Source organism: Lynx rufus, unplaced genomic scaffold (genome assembly GCF_022079265.1).
Source record: "Lynx rufus isolate CCGP_SWC_20201006 ecotype Redwood Valley unplaced genomic scaffold, mLynRuf1.p SCAF_40, whole genome shotgun sequence".
NCBI lineage: Eukaryota > Metazoa > Chordata > Mammalia > Carnivora > Felidae > Lynx > Lynx rufus.
Window position 1 is genome coordinate 712,501 of NW_025814857.1, and position 22,913 is coordinate 735,413.

The window sequence follows — 22,913 nt, forward strand, 5'->3', positions numbered from 1 at the left end:
CTTTAATTATTTATTTTACCTAGTTTTTATAGTCCTTATTATTATTTGTAGAGAGCCATTATTTGTTTACCCATAAGTTTATTAATACTTGTGCTCACTATTCCTTCTTTCATCTTGCTGCAGTTTAAAATTTTTTTTAACATTTATTCCTTTTTTTGAGAGTGAGAGGGACAGAGCATGAGCAGGGAATGGGCAGAGAGAGAGGGAGACACAGAATCAGAAGCAGGCTCCAGGCTCCAAGCTATCAGCACAGAGCCTGATGTGGGGCTTGAACTCACAGGCAGCGAGATCATGACTTCACCTGAAGTTGGACACCTAACCGACTGAGCCACCCAAGCACCCCTTTCTTGCTGCTGGTTTAATTTTCAACTACATAAAAAACTCATTTTAGTAGTTCTTTTCATGAGGATTCATTCAATCTTTTATTTGTAAAAAAATATTTATACTTTTGGAAGCTCTTTGGTAGAAAGGGGTGCAAGATGGTGGAGTAGGAGGACCCAAGGCTCACTCCTTCCCATGTTTACAACTAGATATCATTTGCATCCAAGCCAATAAACTAGAGAGTGATCCAAAGACTGGCAGAACAAACTCCACTAAATGTAGACAAGAAGTGCATCAGAAAAATTAGATGGGCAGAACCAGTGTGGTAGGGAGATGTCTGTAGAAGGAAGGGAACTGTGATCATGGAGAGGGGAAAGCACCAGGGAGCCCACACAGGGAAAGTGAATCCCCATAATGTCTGGTCTTAAAAACCAGGGGAGTGAATTCCATGAGTTTATATAACAGTGGGACTTAGAGCCTGGAGCCTTAAAAGTCAACTGACTCAGCACTGGGCAAGCAGGGAGGGCAAGTGAGAGCCAGGTCACTACCCTTAAAGAAACAACAGATAGAGGAAAGGCAACATAGATGTGACACCTTGCACAATTGGAAGGAGATCTGTTCATACTGATTTTGGAGTATATTGTATATTGGGGGACTTCTCTGGGAACAAAGGAGCTGGCAGGCACCTTATTCCTACCCCACTCTGCAACATAAACTTAGAGCCACTTGTGAGAAGTGGCACTGCAGAGACACTTGTGACTTAACCTAGAAGTGTGCACTACCCACGAGTTCTCCAGAGGACTGGCCCACTTCAAGCCCACTAGCCTCTGACCTGGATTTAGCACAAATTTTGTTAGTACCACACATGCCCTGTGCAGCCACTGCCTCCCTGTGCTGCATCCCTGAAGCCACCATGCTTGGGGGTTCTTGCCTAGAGCTACTGGCTCAGTGCAAATTTTCTTTTTTTTTTTTCTTTTTTTTTTTTAGAACATAACATTTTATTTTTTTTAAGTTTTTTTTTAACGTTTATTTATTTTTGAGACAGAGAGAGACAGAGCATGAACAGGGGAGGGGCAGAGAGAGAGGGAGACACAGAATCCGAAACAGGCTCCAGGCTCTGAGCTGTCAGCACAGAGCCCGACGCGGGGCTTGAACTCACGGACCATGAGATCATGACCTGAGCCGAAGTCAGACGCTTGACCGACTGAGCCACCCAGGTGCCCCAGTGCAAATTTTCTTAATGCCATGTGCACACCCTGCCCAGCTGCCATGTGCACAGATACCTTGTGCTCCTGGCCACCACTGATGCTGCATGCCACACCCCTGGATGTTTCTGTGCTTTGGGGGCTCAGTCTAGGACTAGTAGCTTAGTGTAAATTTTGCTAATACCACCACCCTACCTCCAAGCTCTCCTACAGTCATGTCTCCTCAAAGCTGGCCTGCCTTGGTCTCATGAACACCACAGAGTGCAAGCAAAGCCCACAACAGGCAGAGAGTCAGTGAAGAAGTCTGGGTTGAAAGGGAAACCTACTCAGACACAATAGCAGGATGCAAGCAACACACATAGGAGTTCTGGTGAACAGGGGACACTGCACTGCAGAGCACTACAGAACTTCTTCTTCATAAAGCCACCACTTTCAAAAGCAGAGGATGTTGCTGACTTTCTTAATACACAGAAACAGACACACAGAGGTAGACAAAATGAGGAGACAGAGGAAATTGTCCCAAATGAAAGAACACAACAAAATCACAGCAAGACATCTAAGAGAAAAACTAAAATAAATAATATGCTGGATAGAGAATTTAAAGCAATGATCATAAAGATACTCATTGGACTTGAGGAAAGAGTGGAGGATATCAGTGAGACAATTCACAAAGATAAAAAATAACATATCAGAGATGAAGAACTCTAGACATGCAATTAAAAATACAATAGATGGAATACACAGTAGGCTACAGGAAGCAGAGGATCATATCAGTGACCTGGAGGATAGAGTAATGTAAATCATCAAGCTGAACAGATAAGAGACAAATACTGCATAATGAGAATAGACTTAAGGAACTCAGTGACTCCATCAACCATAACAACACTCATATTTTAGGGATCCCAGAAGAGATAGAAAAGAGGGCAGGAAATGTATTTAAAGAAATAATAGCTGAAAACTTCCCAAATCTGGAGAGGGAAATAGAGATCCAGATTCAGGATGCAAAGAGATCCCCCAACAAATTCAACTCAAGGAAGTCCATACCAAGACACACAGCAATAAAATGACAAAAAAAAGTGATAAAGAATTTTAAAAGTTGTAAGAGAAAAGAAGATGATTACATACAAAGGAAACCCAATAAGGTGATCAGCTGATTTTTCAGCAGAAACTTTGCAGGCTAGAAGGGAATGGCAGGATATATTCGAAATGCCGAAAGGGAAAAATCTGCCAATGTTCATTGCAGCCAAGAATATTCTATGCAACAAGGCTATCATTCAGAATAGAAGAAGAGATGAAGAGTTTCTCAGATAAACAAAATCTAAAGGAACTCATGACAGCTAAACCACCCCTACAAGAAATACTAAAGGGGACCATTTGAAGGGAAAGAAAAGACCATAAGTAGGAGTAAGGAAAGTAGAAAACAAAAAGTCAGTAAAAATAAGTATACCCGTAAAAATCAGTCCAGGAATTAATAAAATAAAAGGATGTAAAATATGATACCAACTATTTGAAACAAGGAGGGGGAAGAGTAAAGAATGAGTTCAAAATTAAGTGATCATCATTTTCTTAATTTAGACTGCTATTTGCAAATGTTATATATAAAAATATAAGTGAAGTAAATGCTCCTATCTCCAATCAAAGACATAGGGTGTCAGAATGGATTAAAAAAAAAACAAGACCCCATCCATATGCTGCTTACAAACACTCATTTCAGACCTAAAGACACATGCAGATTGGAAGTGAGGGGATGGAGAAACATGTGTCATGCAACTGGATGTCAAAAGAAAGCCAGAGTAGCAATATTTATTGCTAAAGAAAGTCTATAAACAGACACAAAGAAGGACACTATAAAATAATAAAGTGGACAATCCAACACGAAGAACAATTGTAAATATTTATGTATCCAACATGTGAGCACCCAAATACATAAAACAGTTAATAATAAACATAAAAGAACTGATAGTAATACAATAATGGTAGGGGACTTTAACCACACACTTACAGCAATGGACAGATCATGTAAGCAGAAAATCAACAAGGAAACAGTGGCTTTCAGTGATACACTGAACTAGGTGGATTTAACAGATATGTTCAGAACAGTCCATCATAAAACATCAGAATACACATTCTTTTCAAGTGTACATGTACCATTCTCCAGAATAGATCACATATTAGGCCATAAAACAAGTCACAACAATTCAAAAAGAAGTAATACCATGCATCTTTTCTGACCACAATGCTATGAAACTGGAAATCAACAAGAAAAAATCTGGAAAGAGCATAAATTTATGGAGATTAAATAACATGCTACCAGACAATGAATGGGTCAACAAAGAAATCAAAGAAGAAATCAAAAAGTACATAGAAACAAATGAAAATAAAAACACAATGGTCCAACTTCCTTGGGATGCAGCAAAAACAGTCCTATGAGGGAAGTTAATAGCAATACAGGCTTACCTCAAGAAGCAAGAGATATCTCAACCTAACCTTACACCTAAAGGAGCTAGATAAAGAACAAGAAACAATTCTAAAACCAGCAGAAAGAAGGAAAGAATAAAAATTAGAGCATAGATAAGTGATATAGAAATTAAAATGCAATTAAATAGATCAATGAAACCAGGAGCTGGTTATTTGAAAAGATCAACAAAATTAATAAACCTCTAGCCAGACTCATCAAAAGAGAAATATTGAGAAAGAGAGAGAGAGAGAAAGAGAGAGAAGTACTCAAAATCAGAAATAAAAGAGGAGAAATAGCAACCAACACCACAGAAATACAAACAATTGTAAAAGAATATTATGAAAAATTATATGTCGTTAAATTGGACAATCTAGAAGAACTGGATAAATTCCTAGAAGCATAAAATCTAAAACTGAACTAGGAAGAAATAGAAAATTTTAACAGACTGATTATCATCAAGGAAATTGAATCAGTAATCAAAAAATTCCAAAGGCCAGGACCAGATGGCTTCCCAGGGAAATTCTACCAAACTTTTAAAGAAGAGTTAAAACCTATTCCTCTCAATCCCCAAAAATAGAAGGGAAACTTCCAAATTTGTTCTATGAGGCTAATGTCACCCTGATCCCAAAACCAGATAAAGATACCACAAAAAAGGAAAACTACAGGCCAATATCTCTCATGAACATGGATAAAAAAAAATCCTAAACAAAATATTAGCAAACAGAATCCAACAATACATTAAAAAATCATTTATTACCATCAAGTGGAATTTATTCCCAGAAGGCAGGTGATTCAGTATTTGTAAATCAATTAATGTGATACATCATATTAAAAAAGAAATTTGTACATTAATGTGATACATCATAGTAATAGAAAAAATTTGTCATCAATGTGATATATCATGTTAATAAAAGAAAGGGTAAAAACTACATGATTATTTCAAGACACAAAAAGCATTTCACAAAGTACAACATCCATTCATGATAAAAGCCCTCAACAAAGTAGGTTGAGAGGGACTATACCTCAGTAAAATAAAGGCCACATATGAAAAACCCTCGGCCAATATCATATTCAATGGGAAAAAACTGAGAGCATTTCCCTTAAAGTCAGGAACAAGACAAAGATGTCCACCCTCACCACTTTTATTTAACATAGTACTGGAAGTCCTAGCCACAGCAATCAGACAACAAAAAAGAAATAAAAAAGTATCAAATCGGTAAGGAAGAAGTAAAATTTTCAGTATTTGCAGATGACATGATACTATGTGTAGAAAACCCTAAAGACTCCACCAAAAAACTATTAGAACTCATTAATGATTTCAGTAAAGCCACAGGATACAAAAATCAATGTGCAGGAACCTGTTGCATTTGTATATACTAATAATGAAACAGTAAGAAAACAATCCCATTGGGATACTTGTGTGGCTCAGTTGGTTAAGTGTCCAACTCTTGGTGTTGGTTTGGATCATGATCTCACAGTTCATGAGTTCGAGCCCTGTGTTGGGCTCTGCATGGACAGAGCAGGGCCTGCTTGCGATCCTGTCTCTCCCTCTCTCTACCCCACCCCCACTTGTGCTCATTTGCTCTCTCTCTAAAAATAAATAAACTTAAAAAAAGGAGAACAATCCCATTTACAATCACATCCCAAATAGTAAGATATCTAGGAACAAACCTACCCAAAGAGGTGAAAGGCATGTACTCTGAACACTATAAAACATTGATGCAAGAAATTGAAGATGAAGAAATGGAAAGACATTCTATTCCAATGGATTGGAAGAACAAATATTGTTAAAAGGTCTATATTAGCCAAAACAATCTACATATTTAATGCAATCCCTATAAAATTACCAACGACATTTTCCACAGAACTAGAACAAACAATCCTAACATTTATATGGAACCACAAAGACACTGATAGCTAAAGCAATTTTGAGAAAGAGAAGCAAAACAGGAGGTATCACAATTCCAGATTTAAAGTTATCTTACAAAGCTGTAGTAATCAAAACAGTATGGTAATGGCACAGAAATAGACACATAGATTAATTCAGCAGAGTAAAAGACCCAAAAGTAAACCCATAATGTTATGGTCAACTAATCAACAAAGGAGGCAAGAATATCGATTGGGAAAAAGTCTCTTCAACAAATGGTGTTGGGAAGACTGGACAGTACCATGCAAAAGAATGAAATTGAACACTTTGTTACACCATACAAAAAAAAAACTTCAAAATGGATTAAAGACCTAAATGTGAGACCTGAAATCATAAAAATTCTAGAAGAGACCTCAAGTAGTAATGTCTGAGACATGAACCATAGCAACATTTTTCTAGATATGTCTCCTGAGGCAAGGGAATAGTCCTGTGCTATTGGCACAACATAGAAATAAAAATCTTTTGCACAGCAAATGAAACGACCAACAAAATAAAAGGCAACCTACTGAATGGGAGAAGGTATTTGCAAAGGACATATCCGAAAAGGGTTAAAAATAGAATTACCCTATGACCCAGCAATTGCACTACTAGGCATTTATCCAAAGGATACAAAAACACTGATTCAAAGGGGTACATGCACCCCAATGTTTATAGCAGAATTATCAGCAATAGCTAAATTATGGAAAGAGTCCAAATGTCTGTTGACTGATGAATGGATAAAGAAGATGTGGCATACACACACACACACACACACACACACACACAATGGAATATTAGTGATCAAAAGAAATGTCATCTTGCCATTTGCAACAACATGGGTGGAACTAGGGTGTATTATGCTATGTGAAATAAGTTAAATACAAATACCATATTATTTTACTCATGAGCAATTCAAGATGCAAAAAAAGATGAAAATAGGGAAGGAAAGGGAAGGAAAAATAAAATACGATAAAAACAGAGGGAAGCAAACCATAAAAGACTGTTAACTATAGAAAACAAACTGAGGGTTGCTGGAGGGGAGATGGGTGGGGGATGGGATAAATTGGGTGATGGACATTAAGGACATCACTTGTTGGGATGAATACTGGGTATTATATGTAAGTGATGAATCACTAAATTCTCCTAAAATCAATACTACACCGTATGTTAACTAACTTGAATTTAAATAAAATCTTGGAAGGGAAAAAAAGGGTTAGTACCCAAAATATATAAACAACTGGCACAACTCAACACCAAACAAACCCCAAATAATCCAATTAAAAAATGGGCTGAAGATATGAACAGACATTTCTCCAAAGAAGACATACAGATGGCTAAAAGACACATGAAAAGATGTTCATTATCACTTAAAATCAGGGAAATGCAAATCAAAACTACAATGACATATTAGTTCATACCTGCTAGAATGGCTAAAATCAAAAACATAAGAAACAACAAGTATTGGTGAGGATGTGGAGTAAAAGGAATCCTACTGCACTGTTGGTCAGAATGCAAACTGATGCAGTCACTATGGAAAGCAGTATGGAAGTTCATCAAAAAGTTAAAAATAGGGGCGCCTGGGTGGCGCAGTCGGTTAAGCGTCCGACTTCAGCCAGGTCACGATCTCGCGGTCCGTGAGTTCGAGCCCCGCGTCGGGCTCTGGGCTGATGGCTCGGAGCCTGGAGCCTGTTTCCGATTCTGTGTCTCCCTCTCTCTCTGCCCCTCCCCCGTTCATGCTCTGTCTCTCTCTGTCCCAAAAATAAATAAACGTTGAAAAAAAAAATTAAAAAAAAAAAAAAAAAGTTAAAAATACAACTATCCTATGATCCAGTAATCAATCACACTTCTGGATTTTCTCCCCAAAATGCAAAAAAAAATATATTTATTTGAAAGGAAACATGTTTATAGCAGCATTATTTACAATAGCCAAATTATGGAAGCAGCCCAAGTATCCAATGATAGGTGAATGGATAAGGAAGATGTGGTATATTTACACAATGGAATATTACTCGGCTATAAAAATGAATGAGGTCTTGCCATTTGCAATGACATCAATGGAGCTAGAGAGTATAAAGCTAAGCAAAATAAGTCAGAGACAAATAGCATATGATCTCATTCATATGTGTAATTTAGGAAACAAAACAAAGCAGTAAAGTGAAGAGAGAGAGAGAGAGAGAAACAAAAAAACAGGCTCTTAATTATAGAGAAGAAACTGATGACTACCTGAGGGGAGGGTGGGGGAGTAGGTGAAATAGGTGATGGAGATTAAGGAGTGCATTTGTCATGATAAACACTAGGTGATGTGTGGAATTGTGGAATTACTATATTGTATACCAGGATCTAATATAATACTCTATGTTAACTAAAGTAGAATTGAAATAAAATTTTAAAAATATTTATAGAGCACCTACTATATACCAGGTAGCGTTTTAGGTACTAGAGATACAGCATATATCTCTATATAAAATAAATAAATAAAACAATAAAGTCTCTGCTCCCACCAAACTTCCAGACTAGTGGAACGAAAGAAACAGTGACCAAATAAAAATACATTTTGTCCGTGCTATCTGACAAAATAATGCACAAAGAAAAATAATGCATGGTAAGGGAAAGGGGAATTACTGTTTATGTTGGTATGTTCAAGGAATGCTTCTTTGATATGAATACTTCTGAATAAGATCTGAATGCTGTGATCGACCCAGACATGAAAATATCTTACTTCATTTACCTAAAATTGTCTATATTTCAACTTGCTCTTAAATGATAATCTAATTGGCTATAGAATCCTTTGGCTTCTGTTATTGTTTTCACAAAGTCTTCTATCAGTGAAATTGTTGTTTCTTTGTAAGTGATATGCCTTTTCTATTTTGCTGTTTTTACGATCTTCTTTTTGGTATTCTTCAAATCCACTATGTGTTGGCTTGGGTCTTTTTTATTATATTGAGATTGCAACTCATTATGGTTCTCAAAGCTAGGGATGTATATATTTCAACAATTGTAAGAAACTGTCATCTATTAGTACTTTAAATATCATTTCTCCACATTTTCTCTATTATCTAACCTTATAATTTTATTAGATTATGCTGAATCTTTTCCTTTTATCCTCCTGTTACTATACTTCTCTTTCATGATTTTTTCATTTATTTGTCTGAAATGTGCACTGAACAATTTTTCTTCATATCCATTCTCCAGTTTACTAATCTCTCTTCATTGTTGTCTAATCATTTATATAATGTATCCATTGAGCTTTTATTTTCAATGACTATATTTCTTTTACAGATTATATATTTTATTTTTTAGTATTTATGAGTGAGTGAGTGAGTGAGTGAGAGAGAGCACGTGCAAGTCAGTGAGGGTCAGAGAAAGGGGGAGAGAGAGAATGCCAAGCAGGCTGTGTGCCACCAGCACAGATCCCAATGTAGAGCTCAAAATCACTAACTGTGAGATCATGACCTGAGCCAAAACCAAGAGTCAGATGTTTAACCAACTGAGCCACCCAGGTATCCCTACAGATTGTTTATTTTATTTACTTTAAAAAAATTTTTTTAAACATTTATTTATTTTTGAGACAGAGAGAGACAGAGCATGAACGGGGGAGGGTCAGAGAGAGAGAGAGACACAGAATCTGAAACAGGCTCCAGGCTCTGAGCTGTCAGCACAGAGCTAGATGCAGGGCTCGAACTCATGGACCACGAGATCATGACCTGAGCTGAAGTCGGCCGCTTAACAGACTGAGCCACCCAGGTGCCCCACGATTATTTTAAATAAACCTTTTTTTAAATTTGTTTTTTTCTTGCTCCTACCCCATAATGTCTGGATTTTATGTTCTTAATCCCTCTTTTGATGCCTTTATCATTTAAATTTTCAAAAATTTTTTTAAGTTTTTTTTTTTTTATTTTGAGAGAGAATGAGAGTGAGTGAGAGAACATGAGCGGGGGGGGGGGCAGAGAAAGAGAGGGAGAGAAAATCCCAAGCAGGCTCTGCACTGTCCGCACAGAGCCTGATGCGGGGCTCAGTCTCACAAACGGTGAGATTTTGACCTGAGCCTAAATCAAGAATCAGAGGCTTAACAGACTGAGCCACCCAGGTGCCCCCTTTATTATTTTTAGTTCCTTTACAGTATCTATTTGATTGTTATATGAAGTTCTTTGAGGAGGTTTAATTCAGTTATATGTTTTATCAGCTGACTCTCACTCATGACCACTTCCTTATGTGTTCTGTGAGCTTATTTTCAGCAAGCATTTATTTGTGGTCATCCTTCCAGGGTGTTTTTGTTTGCTTTTGCAAGTCAATATAGAGGTATCCCCACATGGAGGCAAATTCCTATGTTAATTTCTCAGTTTGTAAACTCAAAACCAGGAAGATACTGTGTATTTAATCATCAATGCCATATAAGATTAGGCTTAAGGTTGCTAAATTTCAGTAGAAATGCTTCCCCTAAGCCTCTCTAATTCAGAAACCGTGCTTGGATAGACAAGTTTCCTTTTTTGAATTTTCATGTTGTGGACTGGTTTTGTCTACTTCATTTTATTTATCACCCTTTTGCTTAGTTGGAGCCATTCAGGGTCTTGGTTTTATGTGGGAGTCTAGTTCCAGCTTTTACTTGACACAGTACTAGTTTATACCTGTTGTCTTGGTGTAATTTTTGATAAAAACTTTTCTGGCTCTCAAAAGTATCTCAGTTTAGACAATATTTATATAATCTTCTAATCCTTAGTCAAGAATGTACTCGGTATGCTGGAGGAGGAGAAAAGCCAGACTGGCTAATTTGTAGAGGAAAGAATGGTTAGAGAAGAGCTCAGAGAAGAAGGGAAGATGAAGTGCTTTCTAGGTAAGGGAAGGATGTTGAAATTTATTTCAAATGTGATTAAAAGGCATTAAGGGATTTTAAGCCATAGGTTTTTAGGCAGCTCTGGCTGCTTCTTAATTTTACATAGTTATCTAAAAGTATCCCCCATGCCTTGTGTAGTTTAGTGGCCAAATATTTGGCAAGGTTTGCACTCAGATTTGGGGACTCACCATCTCAGTGGTTCTCTTGCTTCCAGGGCTTTCTCCTGAATTTTTAGCTTTTTGGCCAGCCTTGGACTCTATCCCCTGAGATATTAAGCCAACGCATTTCACAATTTCTGTCAATCTTACAAACATTACTCAGAACAGTTTTGTCATCTGTCATTTAGTGGAAGACTTCCCTATGGTTTCAGCCTGAATTTTGTTTTAACAGAGTCCCAGAATCTTACTCATGTGTGTACAGTGTAATGGTCAGCCAAAATTTGGGGCAGAGTATATATGCAGATTTGGGATCCCATCCCTTCTGTCATTCTCTTGGTTCCAAGAGTACCACCCCTAAATTTCCATATTATCAGCTATCTTGAGCCAGTAAACCTGTGGTATCTGCCACAAGAATTCTAGTTTGGGGGGAACACCCATTGCTGCTGCCATCTTTCAAGAGTAAATTTTCTTCAAGTTTTTGTCTGCTTTCAGTTGTGCCCCATTGCTTTGAAACTTTTTTCATGTTTATTAGCAATTTTATCCATTTTATTATTTTTTGGTAATGTAATTTACCAATTTGTCTATTTGTCTATTTGTTTTGATCTTATTTATAGGTAAGAGTTCCTTATTTATTGAAGATAATAATATATGAACTCATCAGATGTTTTGTGAGACTCAAATGTGTTTTAAAATTTAAGGTTTTGCTTTTATGGTGGTTTTATATTGGCCTTTAATGTTCATATGGGATCATTTAATAGACAAGGCAAAGAGTTTGTTCTTATTAGAGATGCCAGTGCATAGAGAAAGAAACTCTTGCGTTTCCATAAGGCAAAGTCTTGTGGTCAGCTTGTATGATGTGCAGGGCAGTGTTGGCAGTCACCTTTCTAAGCAAAATATTGTCAGATGTATTATTTTCATACTTATGGATCACCATACATTATTTTTCAATCATGATCATTTGCCATACTTACCAGTAAGTACTGTAAATAGACTGCTGCTTCTGTGCACTGGAAGAAATCTTGCAAAGTGATTAATACTCACTAAGGGCACTGTGGGTTGTCACCAGAACTATGTTCAAACATTGTCCTCTCTCTTTTTGTCCCTAGGAGTACACCATTGATGTATTTTTTCGACAGACATGGCATGATGAAAGACTTAAATTTGATGGACCCATGAAGATCCTTCCACTGAACAATCTCCTGGCTAGTAAGATCTGGACACCTGACACCTTCTTTCACAATGGCAAGAAATCAGTAGCCCATAACATGACCACACCTAACAAGCTGCTCAGACTGGTGGACAATGGAACGCTCCTCTACACAATGAGGTTAGAGAGTGGTGCCCCCCCATCTAAAGTATACTGGGGGTAGGACTGGGCTTGAAAGTAGCATGTTTTAAGCTATCCATCAAAGTCTATCAAGTTTACATATTATAAATGCACATATAGGTATATACTTAACATATTTGCAGGTATACACATTCACAGACATATATATTATAGATACACATATAAATGCAGTTGGACATATGAACATTCTCATATACAGATATATGTTCATGATATATAAATGTATGCATACTCAGAGACACGTGGATTAACACATAAGCATATACATTCAAGGACACTTAAATACACAAACTCATAGCCATATATACAGGCAGAACACTGTGACAGTCATAAGGGACTGTTTAATTGCAGCAACAAACTTCCCCTATGATGCAGAATTGTGAGAATCAAATGAGATAATGATGGATATTTTCTGAACCATACAATGTTATAGATAATATATACGCAAAATTATAGCAACACATATTTTATCCCACATTGCCTGGGAATGCTGAGGAGTTTGATGTAAATGAGGTTTTCAAACAAGAATGTTTCTTTTAAATATCATTTATATACTTATACATATACATATATATGTATATATACTTATACATATATATGTATATATACTTATATGTATATGTATGTGTAAGCTTATACTTATATATATGTATATGTATATCCTTATATGTAATATATACTTATTACATATATATATACTTATATACTTATATATACTTATATGTATGAGCTCATACATATACATATAAGTATATATACATGTATATTTATAAGTATATATACACATATATATGTATAAGTATATATATACACATATGTACGTATATATATAAATATGTATAAGTCCATATAATGTACATATATACATATATATGTATAATTTTGCGTTCAAAAAGAATGACTTTAAAAACATTTTCAGTTCCATAATCTTTGACCCAACACTAAAAAACTTTCTTGATTCTTGTTTTATGTTTTTGCTACCTCCTGTGCTATCAGTTGTTCTGTAGCTCCCTCCCACATTAATGAGTTTCAGTTTTAAGTAACTGAATTAACATTATTGAATGGAAAAATGTGATCCTTCAGTGCAGATTCTGTGGCTGTTTTTAACTTTGAGTATTTGTTATTTTGTACAATAAAACTGAAATAATACAGGCCTGGTAAACATGTAATGAATACACAAAGTATCCTTGCCCATATGCTAGTCCTTAGTTACTTCAAATTTGCTATTTATTGTTTCTCCTGAAAAAATTTGATAGCTAAGAATATAGGCAAAGAAGAATGGATAGCAAATGGATAATTAAGAGAAAAGTTGAATTAAAGAGGAGGAGCTGAGACACTAGAGGAGAGATGAGAATAGAAGCGAGAATGATGGAGAAAAGAAAGAAGGAAAGTGGATATAAAAGGGAAAAAGAAGGTGGAGAGAGGAAGGGAAGTATAATCCAGAAGAAAGGTCAATAAAATTAGCATATATATTTTATTGATCTCTTCCCATAGCTTATATATTTACATATATGTTGTATATATGTTTATATGTGTATGTTGCTCCTGGTTATTAGTATTAACATTCATTTTTGTACTATTAGAATGTAGTGAAGAAAATTGTTGGTATAAAGTGAAAGAAAGAGAGGAAGGACATTGTATACAGAGAAAACCAAGTAAGCAGTTATAGGAAATGGAATGGTTTCTTTCAACAAAAGCAAGATAATGAGGTGGTCAGTTTTTGATTTTATATATGGCACTCTAGTTACTGTGTAAAGGATGTATTTGAAGAGAACAAAACTGGAATTATGGAAAATGGTTAGTAGATAGCTTAAATAGTCTAGGCAAATGGTAGTGAAATTCTAATTCAGAGAAGCTGATTAAGATGAAGAAGGAGAAATACACTGAGGAAATAGTAAAAATGGCCAATGTTAGAATGACAGGGGGGGCAGGAGTCAAGGTAGTAAATACCCAAATAACATGGGTGAGTGATGGTGCTACAAAATAGGGCAGATCATATAAAACAGGAGAAATTTAGATAGGAAAATCTTTAAGGTTAATTTTGGGCAAGATAAGATTTAAAAGATTGTAGATTATCCAGGGACAAGGGTATAATAGTAGTTAGATATACAAATCTTAAGATTAAAAGACAGATACAAGCTAGAGATGTGAATTTTGGTATTGTCAGCATATTGGGACAACCATGTGAATGGATGTGCTCACTTTAGGAAAGTATGCAGAGTGAGAAAATCATACCAAGGATCAAATCATGTAGCATCATTATTACAGCAGAAGTGGAGAAAGAGGAACCTATGAAGGACCAAGAAGAAAAAGTAAGGAAGGTGTTAATAGAACTCCCAGTGTACAGTATCTTGAAATCTAAGTGTGATAGTCAGTACTGCTACTTTCAGTATTTCCAACTCAAGTCCTTCTGGGTACATGGTAGTATTTTACTTCCATATAGCCTTGCAGTTGGGCACGTATAGGTGACTTTGACTAACCAAATGTGACTGGAAATAACATGTGTCATTTCTGAGGGAGGTTGGGAAACTTTTAAGAGCAGTACATAATTTTCCATGTTCCTCTCCCCTGGCCACAGTGAGTAGCATTATGCCAGGTGGCCTTGACTCTATCATTCTGTGTCCCTTATTGAAGATGTTATAGAAGAGAATGCCCCTCCCCACAACCTGAGATAGACATGTAGTGTGAGTGAGAAATAAATCTCTGTTGTTTTAGGACACTCAAATTTTAGCATTTGTTGTTACTGGATGTTAATCTAACCTATTTTGACTGATATATCAAAGGAGTAAAGGGCTTCAAAAAAGAAGACAGTGATCAATAATAATAACATCAGTAACAGCTAAGTATAAACGTTAACATCAGTATAGTATTTATAATGTGCTATGGACAGTTCTTATCACTCCACTTTTATAAACTAATGACTTTGTAAGATAGGTACTATTATTTCCACTTTACAGTTGAGGAAATTGAGACAAGAGTGGGTAAGAAAAATTTTAGGATCACCTAGGGAGGAAATGGTTGATCCATCATTCATACTCTGGCAGTTTTGCTGCAAGTTCATCCTCTTTACTATTATTTATACATTTTTACAACATTTTTTATTATTACAAAGAGATCAAGAATATAGAGAATTAAATGTATTAGGTTTGGCAACATAGAAGACATTGGCATTCTTCACATACACTGTTTCAATGTATTATTTAGTGTACTAGTGAGTTTTTAGGAGTTGGCATAGAAGTAGTGAAGATAGTAAATAAAGAAAATACTTTTTGGGAGCTTGTTTGAAAATGAAAGATACATTTGGGGCAAAATAAACAGTTGCTTTTTTAAATGTAGAGACTTGCACTTATTTGTGAGATAGCAGAAAGTGGACATCGGAAAGACAAAGACTGAAGATATGGTAGAAATGGGACATTTCATAGGACAGAGTAGAAATATGAACAGTTATAATGTATGAAGGATAATTTGGAGAGAATAGAGCCTAAGTGCAGAAATATAAGAGTGACATACTTGTAACAAAGTGCATAAAAGAGAAGGGTTTGAAGAAGAGATGAGAGTGTATACAATTGTGGAGAGAATGAAGCAGACTATATATTAACAGAGGAGGGGATTGTGGAATGAGGTAGTTGGAGAGATGGATGAGGATGGTGAGATGTGGATGGGTAAAAATCCATAAGAAAATGAAGAGCAAGTGAGGGGCAGAAGAGGAAATCAACACATGGAGATTGAAGAGAAAGAATAGAGAACGAATGAAGAGAACAGGATAATGGAGAAAGTGAATAATAAAAGAAAATAGAATCGAATATAGGTTTGAGTTTTGGAGGCATGATAGAAAAAAAGAAGAAAAGACAGGGAAAGATGGGAATGTTGAAATATGAAGAAGATAGAAATATGATGAAATATGAAGATTGAGGAGGGCAGCAGATGAAATAGACCAAAGGATTAGTCACCAGAAAATAAAGTTAGATGAATGGGAAGAAGATGACCATTAATTCATTCATCCCAGTCTGAACTGAACAAGAAAGTGGAGTTTGATAAAATAGGAATCTATGTGTAATGCCTGTGTGTTTATTCTGAAGTATAGAATAAAGGAAGTATAGCAGTTCAGAAGCATAAGGCCATTGGTTACCTTACATAGTAAATGATTCACCTTGGACCCAGGAGGATGGGTCTGGAGGGAGACCTATGTTCAAAACTGAAAATAGTAAAGCTTGGCTCTATGGCTCCACAATTTATTCATCTAGTGACCTTTTGCAAGACACAAACTATCTGCTTTCTCATTCTGATGATAATGTAGCTGCTGCCTGTCTTGCAGACATATGAAAAGTGTAAGTTAGATAAGGGTAAAAGAACACTTATAATTTTTCAGGAAGTGTTATTCTACATTATTATTATTATTGTTATTGTTATTATTAATTTGACCCTTGGAAATCTTATCCTAATTCTATGGAAAACTATAGAGGGTCAGCTTTAGAAAATCTCACCAAAGACTTCATAGTTATGTAACTAGGGCAGTTTAGAATGAAACCTTCATCTTGAGACCTCAGGACAACCGTAAAAATGCAGGTCAAAGCACATTACCTGCTGCTTGCTTCAGCAGCACACATACTAAAATTAAAACAGTACAGAGAAGACAAACAGAGCCCAGATCAGGATGATACATACGTTTGTGAAGTATTTTCCATTTTTTAGACATAGATATATAGGATATTTCATTTCTATTAATGACATTTATTGAGGCAGATATGGATAAACATGTTCATTGTATTGTTCTTTATACCTATTATGTGTAAATGTTGCATAATACATAATGCAGTAAAAGCAAGTTCCACTGATTATTTGAGTAGGAGGGACAAGTACCTATTGAATTTAACTAGATTTATTCCCATTGACCTGAATCATGCATTCAACACATTTATGAGTACTTATTATGTTTAAGGCTTTGAGACATGTGCTGAGCTACAAAGATAAATAAGACACATCTCATGCTCATAATGACCTTACAGTCTAGTAATTAAAGCAGACATTGTGTACAGATAGCTGCAAAATAATGTAAAAGCCCTTAAACCAAAGGAGGTGTGAAATGTGATAGAATCATAGGGTGAGGAATATCCAAAATCATGTGGAGGCATCAAGGAAAGTTGTAAAAAGGAGCCAATTAATCTTGTGTCTTGAATCTTGAAGGAGGTATAGGTAACTATCAAACAGGTGAGAGATGAGGTGAGCTATAGGAGGGTATTCCAGGCAAAGGCAATAGCATGCATAAAGATAGGTATTAATGAATTGACATCATGCATCAGAAAATCCATGTCTTTCTTTAGAACTTTCATTTATTTATTCTTCCAAAATTACTTCTAGGAGGCTTAATGAGACTCAAACAATATTCTGGGCACTAGGGATAAAGTGGTAAGCAAAAATAGATGAGGTCTCTGCCCTCATATAACTTACATTCTAGTGGGTGAAACAATTAAACCATAATGATAACAGAATAAGTGCTGTGATCAGGGAAGTACAGAATGCTATGGAAACATTTAGCAGGGACAATGAAGTGAGTCTGTGGGGAATATCTACAATGAATTTTAGAGGAAATCACTTTTAAACTGAGACTTAAAAGATATATAGAAATAAATTAGACTAAAAGATAGGGAGGGAATGTTCCAGAGAGAGTATGGCCGGTATGAAGTCCAGGAGAATGAGGTGGGGGAAGTAGTAATGATACACTAAAGAAGTGAAAAGAAATTCAGTATGACTGGACCATAGAGTAATGTGCAGAGTATTGGAGTGGAGAGTATAAGCTACATTGGCATAAAAATAATAGGAGGCCATTAAAGAGTTTATTGCAAGGGAATGGCACAGATTTGCATTTTAGACACATCAGTCTGGGAACAATGGTGGAAGGTAGGTGGGAAGAAGGCAAGGATGAAGATAAGCTATACATATGAGCTATAATACTCTAACAATAATATTAATAACAACTATTTTGTGTTGAACACATACTATGTTCCACTTTATGTAAAATATCTGTAATATTCACAAAAACTGTTCAATATAGGCATTATTATCCCTATTGAACTGATCCAGTAAGTGAAGCTTGAAAAATAAAAATGACTTGCCCAAGATGATGCACTTATTAGGCAAATGCAGGTCTGTCTCAAGCTATTGCTTTTTGCACTAAAAAGGTTTTGAAGAAGAATATAGATATACAATATGTAGCATTGGTGGTATTTGGTACCTGATTGGAAGTTGGTGAGGGTCAGGATGTTGTATGAGTGCTACTAACGAGTAAAGAAGTCTCCCTGGATAATGAAAGTACTAAGGGTTAGAAAAAATAATAATCCAAGTATTAACATTCCTATTGAATGTGGAGAAATAAATAAGTTTTTGGAAAATGGCAGTGATAAGGAGGGGTAGTGGTAAATATAGCCAAATAGCATACCTATTTGGAAGGATTTCTGCATAATAGATGAGGGATAATAATCTGGAAGTGATACAGAATATATTCATCCTGTACTTATAGGGAAGCATTATTGATTTTTTTAAAAAAATGGAGTAGCATAATCAGATCATTTGTGTTACAATTCGCTGAACTCAAAAATGTACAATAGTTTAAACCTGATGGAAGTGTATTTCTTGTTCCTTAAATTCTAAATTATAAATTCTAAATTATAAAGCAGGTGTTCCTCATTGGCAAGAGGCTCATTCCTAAGTAGTGTTTCAGGGACCCAAGCTCCTTTCATCTGGTGTCTCTGTCATATTCAATACATGGTTTCCAAGACCACTGTGCTTCTCTGTATCAAGTAAGTAGAAGATGAAAAAGCATTCAGGACTGTATGTGGGTAGTGTTTAAAATCTGGGTCTTGAGTGGCATACTTATTTCTACTGATAGTTCTTTGGCTAGAGTGAGGTCTCATGGACATGCCTAACTGCAAGGGAGGCTGAGAAAAGCAACACTGCTATGTTCCCAAATAAAAGTGAGAATGGATTTGGTGAATGGCTGAAGTTCTCTGCCAATTCCAGAGGGTTTTTTTAATTATTATTAAAATGTAAGGTTGCACTCTGGAGAATCAGTTGGAAGCAGGGATACCAGTTAGTTGACCATTTTGTAATCCAGGAAAGACTATTCAGGGATGAAGCAAAGGCAGCAAAAAGTAAGAGTGGAGAAGAAAGTAGAGGCTTTCAAAAGAACTTGGTGTCCAACTAGATATGGGGTAATGAGGAAGAAGGAATATTGAGAATGTCCCTTACATATTTTCTCTGGATACTGAGAAGATTGTGGTGCTATTATTTTATTTTTAAAAGCAATGTAGAAGAAGCAGCAGATATTTTATAGAGAGGAAAGTGTGTTTAGAGAATCTACACTTATTTAGGATTTTCTATATGCCAGGTGATGTGTTAGGTGCTTCACACATATTTATCTCATTTCTCATGGCAGTGATTGTGCATTGTGCAATGTATGCAACATTGTGATTAAGAAGGTAGATTCTGCATTAAGACTACTTCTGGTCCTTCATCTGTAAAATATAGTGAATCATAACAATGCCTGTCTCATAAGGCTATTGTGTGGAGTAAATACGATATAAGCCTTATGAATTGCTTGATATATCCTGGCACATGTCCACTTTGGAGGTTTTTATTTTCATAATCCCACTTTTTTGATTAGTAAACTGAACTGAGCCAAAGTCATACCACTAGTAAGTGGCAGAACTTGTACAGAAACCCAAGTCACTTTTAGGTTAAAGCAAACACTTTTCCCTTTACTACATCCCACCACTTTCTCTAAGAAGGGAATGTAGGGGATATAAAGTTTAAGTATAATGAGTCTGAGGTGGACATGACAAGCTGCAGTTGGAAATTCAGCTCTGAAGCTCAGAACTTTGACACAATGAAATTTTATAAAATTGAATACATTGCACAAAGTGTATTTTTGTGTTAAGCTACACAGTAATAGTATCTCACATTTAGCTGAAAATTAAAGAAAATAAGAACTCACTTCTCCATAATGTATCATTGACAAGAAAGGAGCATTTTTTGAAGCAATTAAAAGAGGCTTACTGTCATATTCAGAGCTTCATTGCTTCCTTTATTCTTTGATTGTATGATTGGGTCAGTTTTGCTTATTTACTTGGGATGTTCCAAAGACAGATTATTTCAAAGATAAATTGTGAAAATGTTAACAGTAAAGCTAGTCTCTTCCTAGTTTAGATGCAAATAGCTTGCACAGGAGTCTTTATTATAGAGATTGCCTCTGAAATGGTCAGGAACCAGGGAGGGCATTTGGGTCACATTGTTAGCTGTATAGGATTTAATGTAATCAAATCAACTAGGCACTGATAGCTTTGTTTCACAGTTCTTTTTTGTAATGGATTTTGCTCTAGGGGATTCCACCTGTAGTTCCTCTTTCATTAAACTAGAAACTGAGTCACAGAACCCCAGTTAGTAAGCCTCACTCTAATGAACAGAAGTAAGAGCATAGAAGATGTAGAGTGACTCATTTTGGGCTCTGAGAAAGCTTACAATGAGGTGAGAAGCAAGTAATAGTACAAGTCCCCAGTTACACATACACAAAATTATGCTGTGTATTCTGTATGGTGATATCAACCCCTACCCTTGAAGAGCTCATATCATAGCAGGAAAGATAGGACACATCATTCACTGTACTATCAGGCATAATGGAATTTTCACAAAAAGCCAACAATGAAGTGCTGTGAACTAAAAAGTACAGGTTTCATTATGAATTGGAAGCATGGGTCCAGATATGAAAGGGCTTTATAGGAGAACTGGCATTGAGCTGGAAGGAAGAAAGGAAGAATGTATTCCCAAGTGGTCAGATTCAAGAGGAAAATCAGGGTCTTGAAATAACAAGAATTGCCTTTACTCTCAAAGGCAAGAAGCTGATCTCCAGATAGATTGAGTCTGTTTAAAAAACTCATTCTAACACAAGGGTGGGACTGATTCACAGATCACCAGAAGATTCTCTGTAGTTCTAAAGAACCAAGCCATTTTATTTTACTTTATTTTATTTTATTTTATTTTATTTTATTTTATTTTATTTATTTTATTATTTTATTTTATTATTTTTTATTGCATTTCATTTTATTATTTTATTTTATATGCTACTCCTAGATAGAGTGAAGACTGCATGTTATAGTGAAATAAACTTTAGAGTAGGAATTAAGACTCTGGGTAAGAGTCCCAACTTTGGCCCACATCAGCATGTAACCATAGACAAAGCATTTCTCCTCTGTGGGCCACAGTTTCTTTTGGGAAACAGGGTTGAAAAGAATTACTCTGTCTTGCAGAAATATTTATTAAGTCAAGAATTTATTGCCTATCTCTTATGGGCCAACAACCATAGTAGGGCTAGGATTACTTACAATGATAGAGTCTCTTCTCTTAAGTTACTCACAGGCCTGTTCAGAAGACAGACACATAAACAGATCATGATAATTTTATGTGCTGTTAAAAATGATTAAAGAAACACCTTAGGTAATAATAACAAACTTTATTTCACTTCATGAAGTAGACAGTCTCCTACTGCAAAATTGGAAAATGTGGCAGAAGATAGAAAGCTTTCATATGATAAAGAATAAAGAACTAGGAAGAGAAAAATAGAAAATAACTGATTGGGTGAGACCACATAGTCAACCTTGTTTGGGATAAAAAGGCCCAGAGTTGGCTTGGCATTTGGGGCTTGGCTGAGTGGCTATACAGTGTTTCTGGCCAAGTAGAATATTTACAGGAACACAAAAGTTATCTAAGTTTCAGTTTGTTGACATGGCACCCCAAACAGAAGGAGCTCCATCTTGGACCTAGGAACTCATTTCAACAGTGCTAAGGACTGAGGTGTTTGCCCAAAGTGCTCTGTGATTTCTGTGAGCTAGAGAACTCTCTATGCCTATAGCACACATAAAAAGCATCATGGAAGAGGTAATATTTAAGCAAAGACTTGAAGGAAATTTGTTGCACATATCAAAGGAAATGGCATTTCAGGCTTAAAAAATGTGTGCAAAAACAGAAACATGAGAGCTTTGCTGAAATCACACATATCTACAGATATATGGAGAGTGGGGAAAAGTGTGAAAGTCAGAAAATGAGTCTGGAGCTACATGTCTGAAGTAATTGTTAAAATTTAGATGTGTTCCCTATAAAGGCTAAATGCACTGCTAAACTGGTGGTCTTCTAATTAGGAGGCCCAAGGTACTAAATGTACATTAGGAGGCCCAATGTACTAAAGACTTTTGCCTATAGCACAAGGATTTAATGGTAAGCCTGCAGACAACTGGCATTCTTATGATTAATATGCTGCTTGTTTTGGGTGTTTGGTGGTGGTTTATTTGAAATGGCTCATCCTCTACTGATAATAGCTAGTAATGACTTACTATTTTTTTCTTTTGCATCATAAATCTCACACCCTGTCCTTTACTCCATGGTCATAGAAAGAGCCTACCTAGCACCTCAACCACTTCTGAAGTGTTTTCTACTCTTTGGTTTGTAGAAGGAATATTCCTCAGAATTCAAAACAGATTATTCCATTTCTAAAAAGCCCAGGTGACATACTGTCTACAGCGGGCTCAGACTGAACTCCAAAGGCCTTTGTGCCCTACTAAATTTGTTTCTCCTTCCTTTATTACTCTTAATGTGTTGAGAGTCTCACTGAACAATGAGTGCATATACTCAATAAAATTT

At 36.0% G+C, this 22,913-nt stretch overlaps 1 protein-coding gene and 1 pseudogene across 1 annotated transcript in view; both read left to right on the forward strand.

Annotated features, from left to right (window-relative positions):
- The window catches only part of GABRA3 (gamma-aminobutyric acid type A receptor subunit alpha3), a 214,033-nt gene that overhangs the window by 98,391 nt on the left and 92,729 nt on the right, over nt 1-22,913 (forward strand). Inside the window, exon 4 of the mRNA XM_047097768.1 lies at nt 11,986-12,206. Coding sequence (XP_046953724.1) covers nt 11,986-12,206 — 221 coding nt within the window. The remainder of the gene's footprint in view (nt 1-11,985; nt 12,207-22,913) is intronic.
- On the forward strand, nt 16,816-16,916 carry LOC124525395 (uncharacterized; annotated as a pseudogene).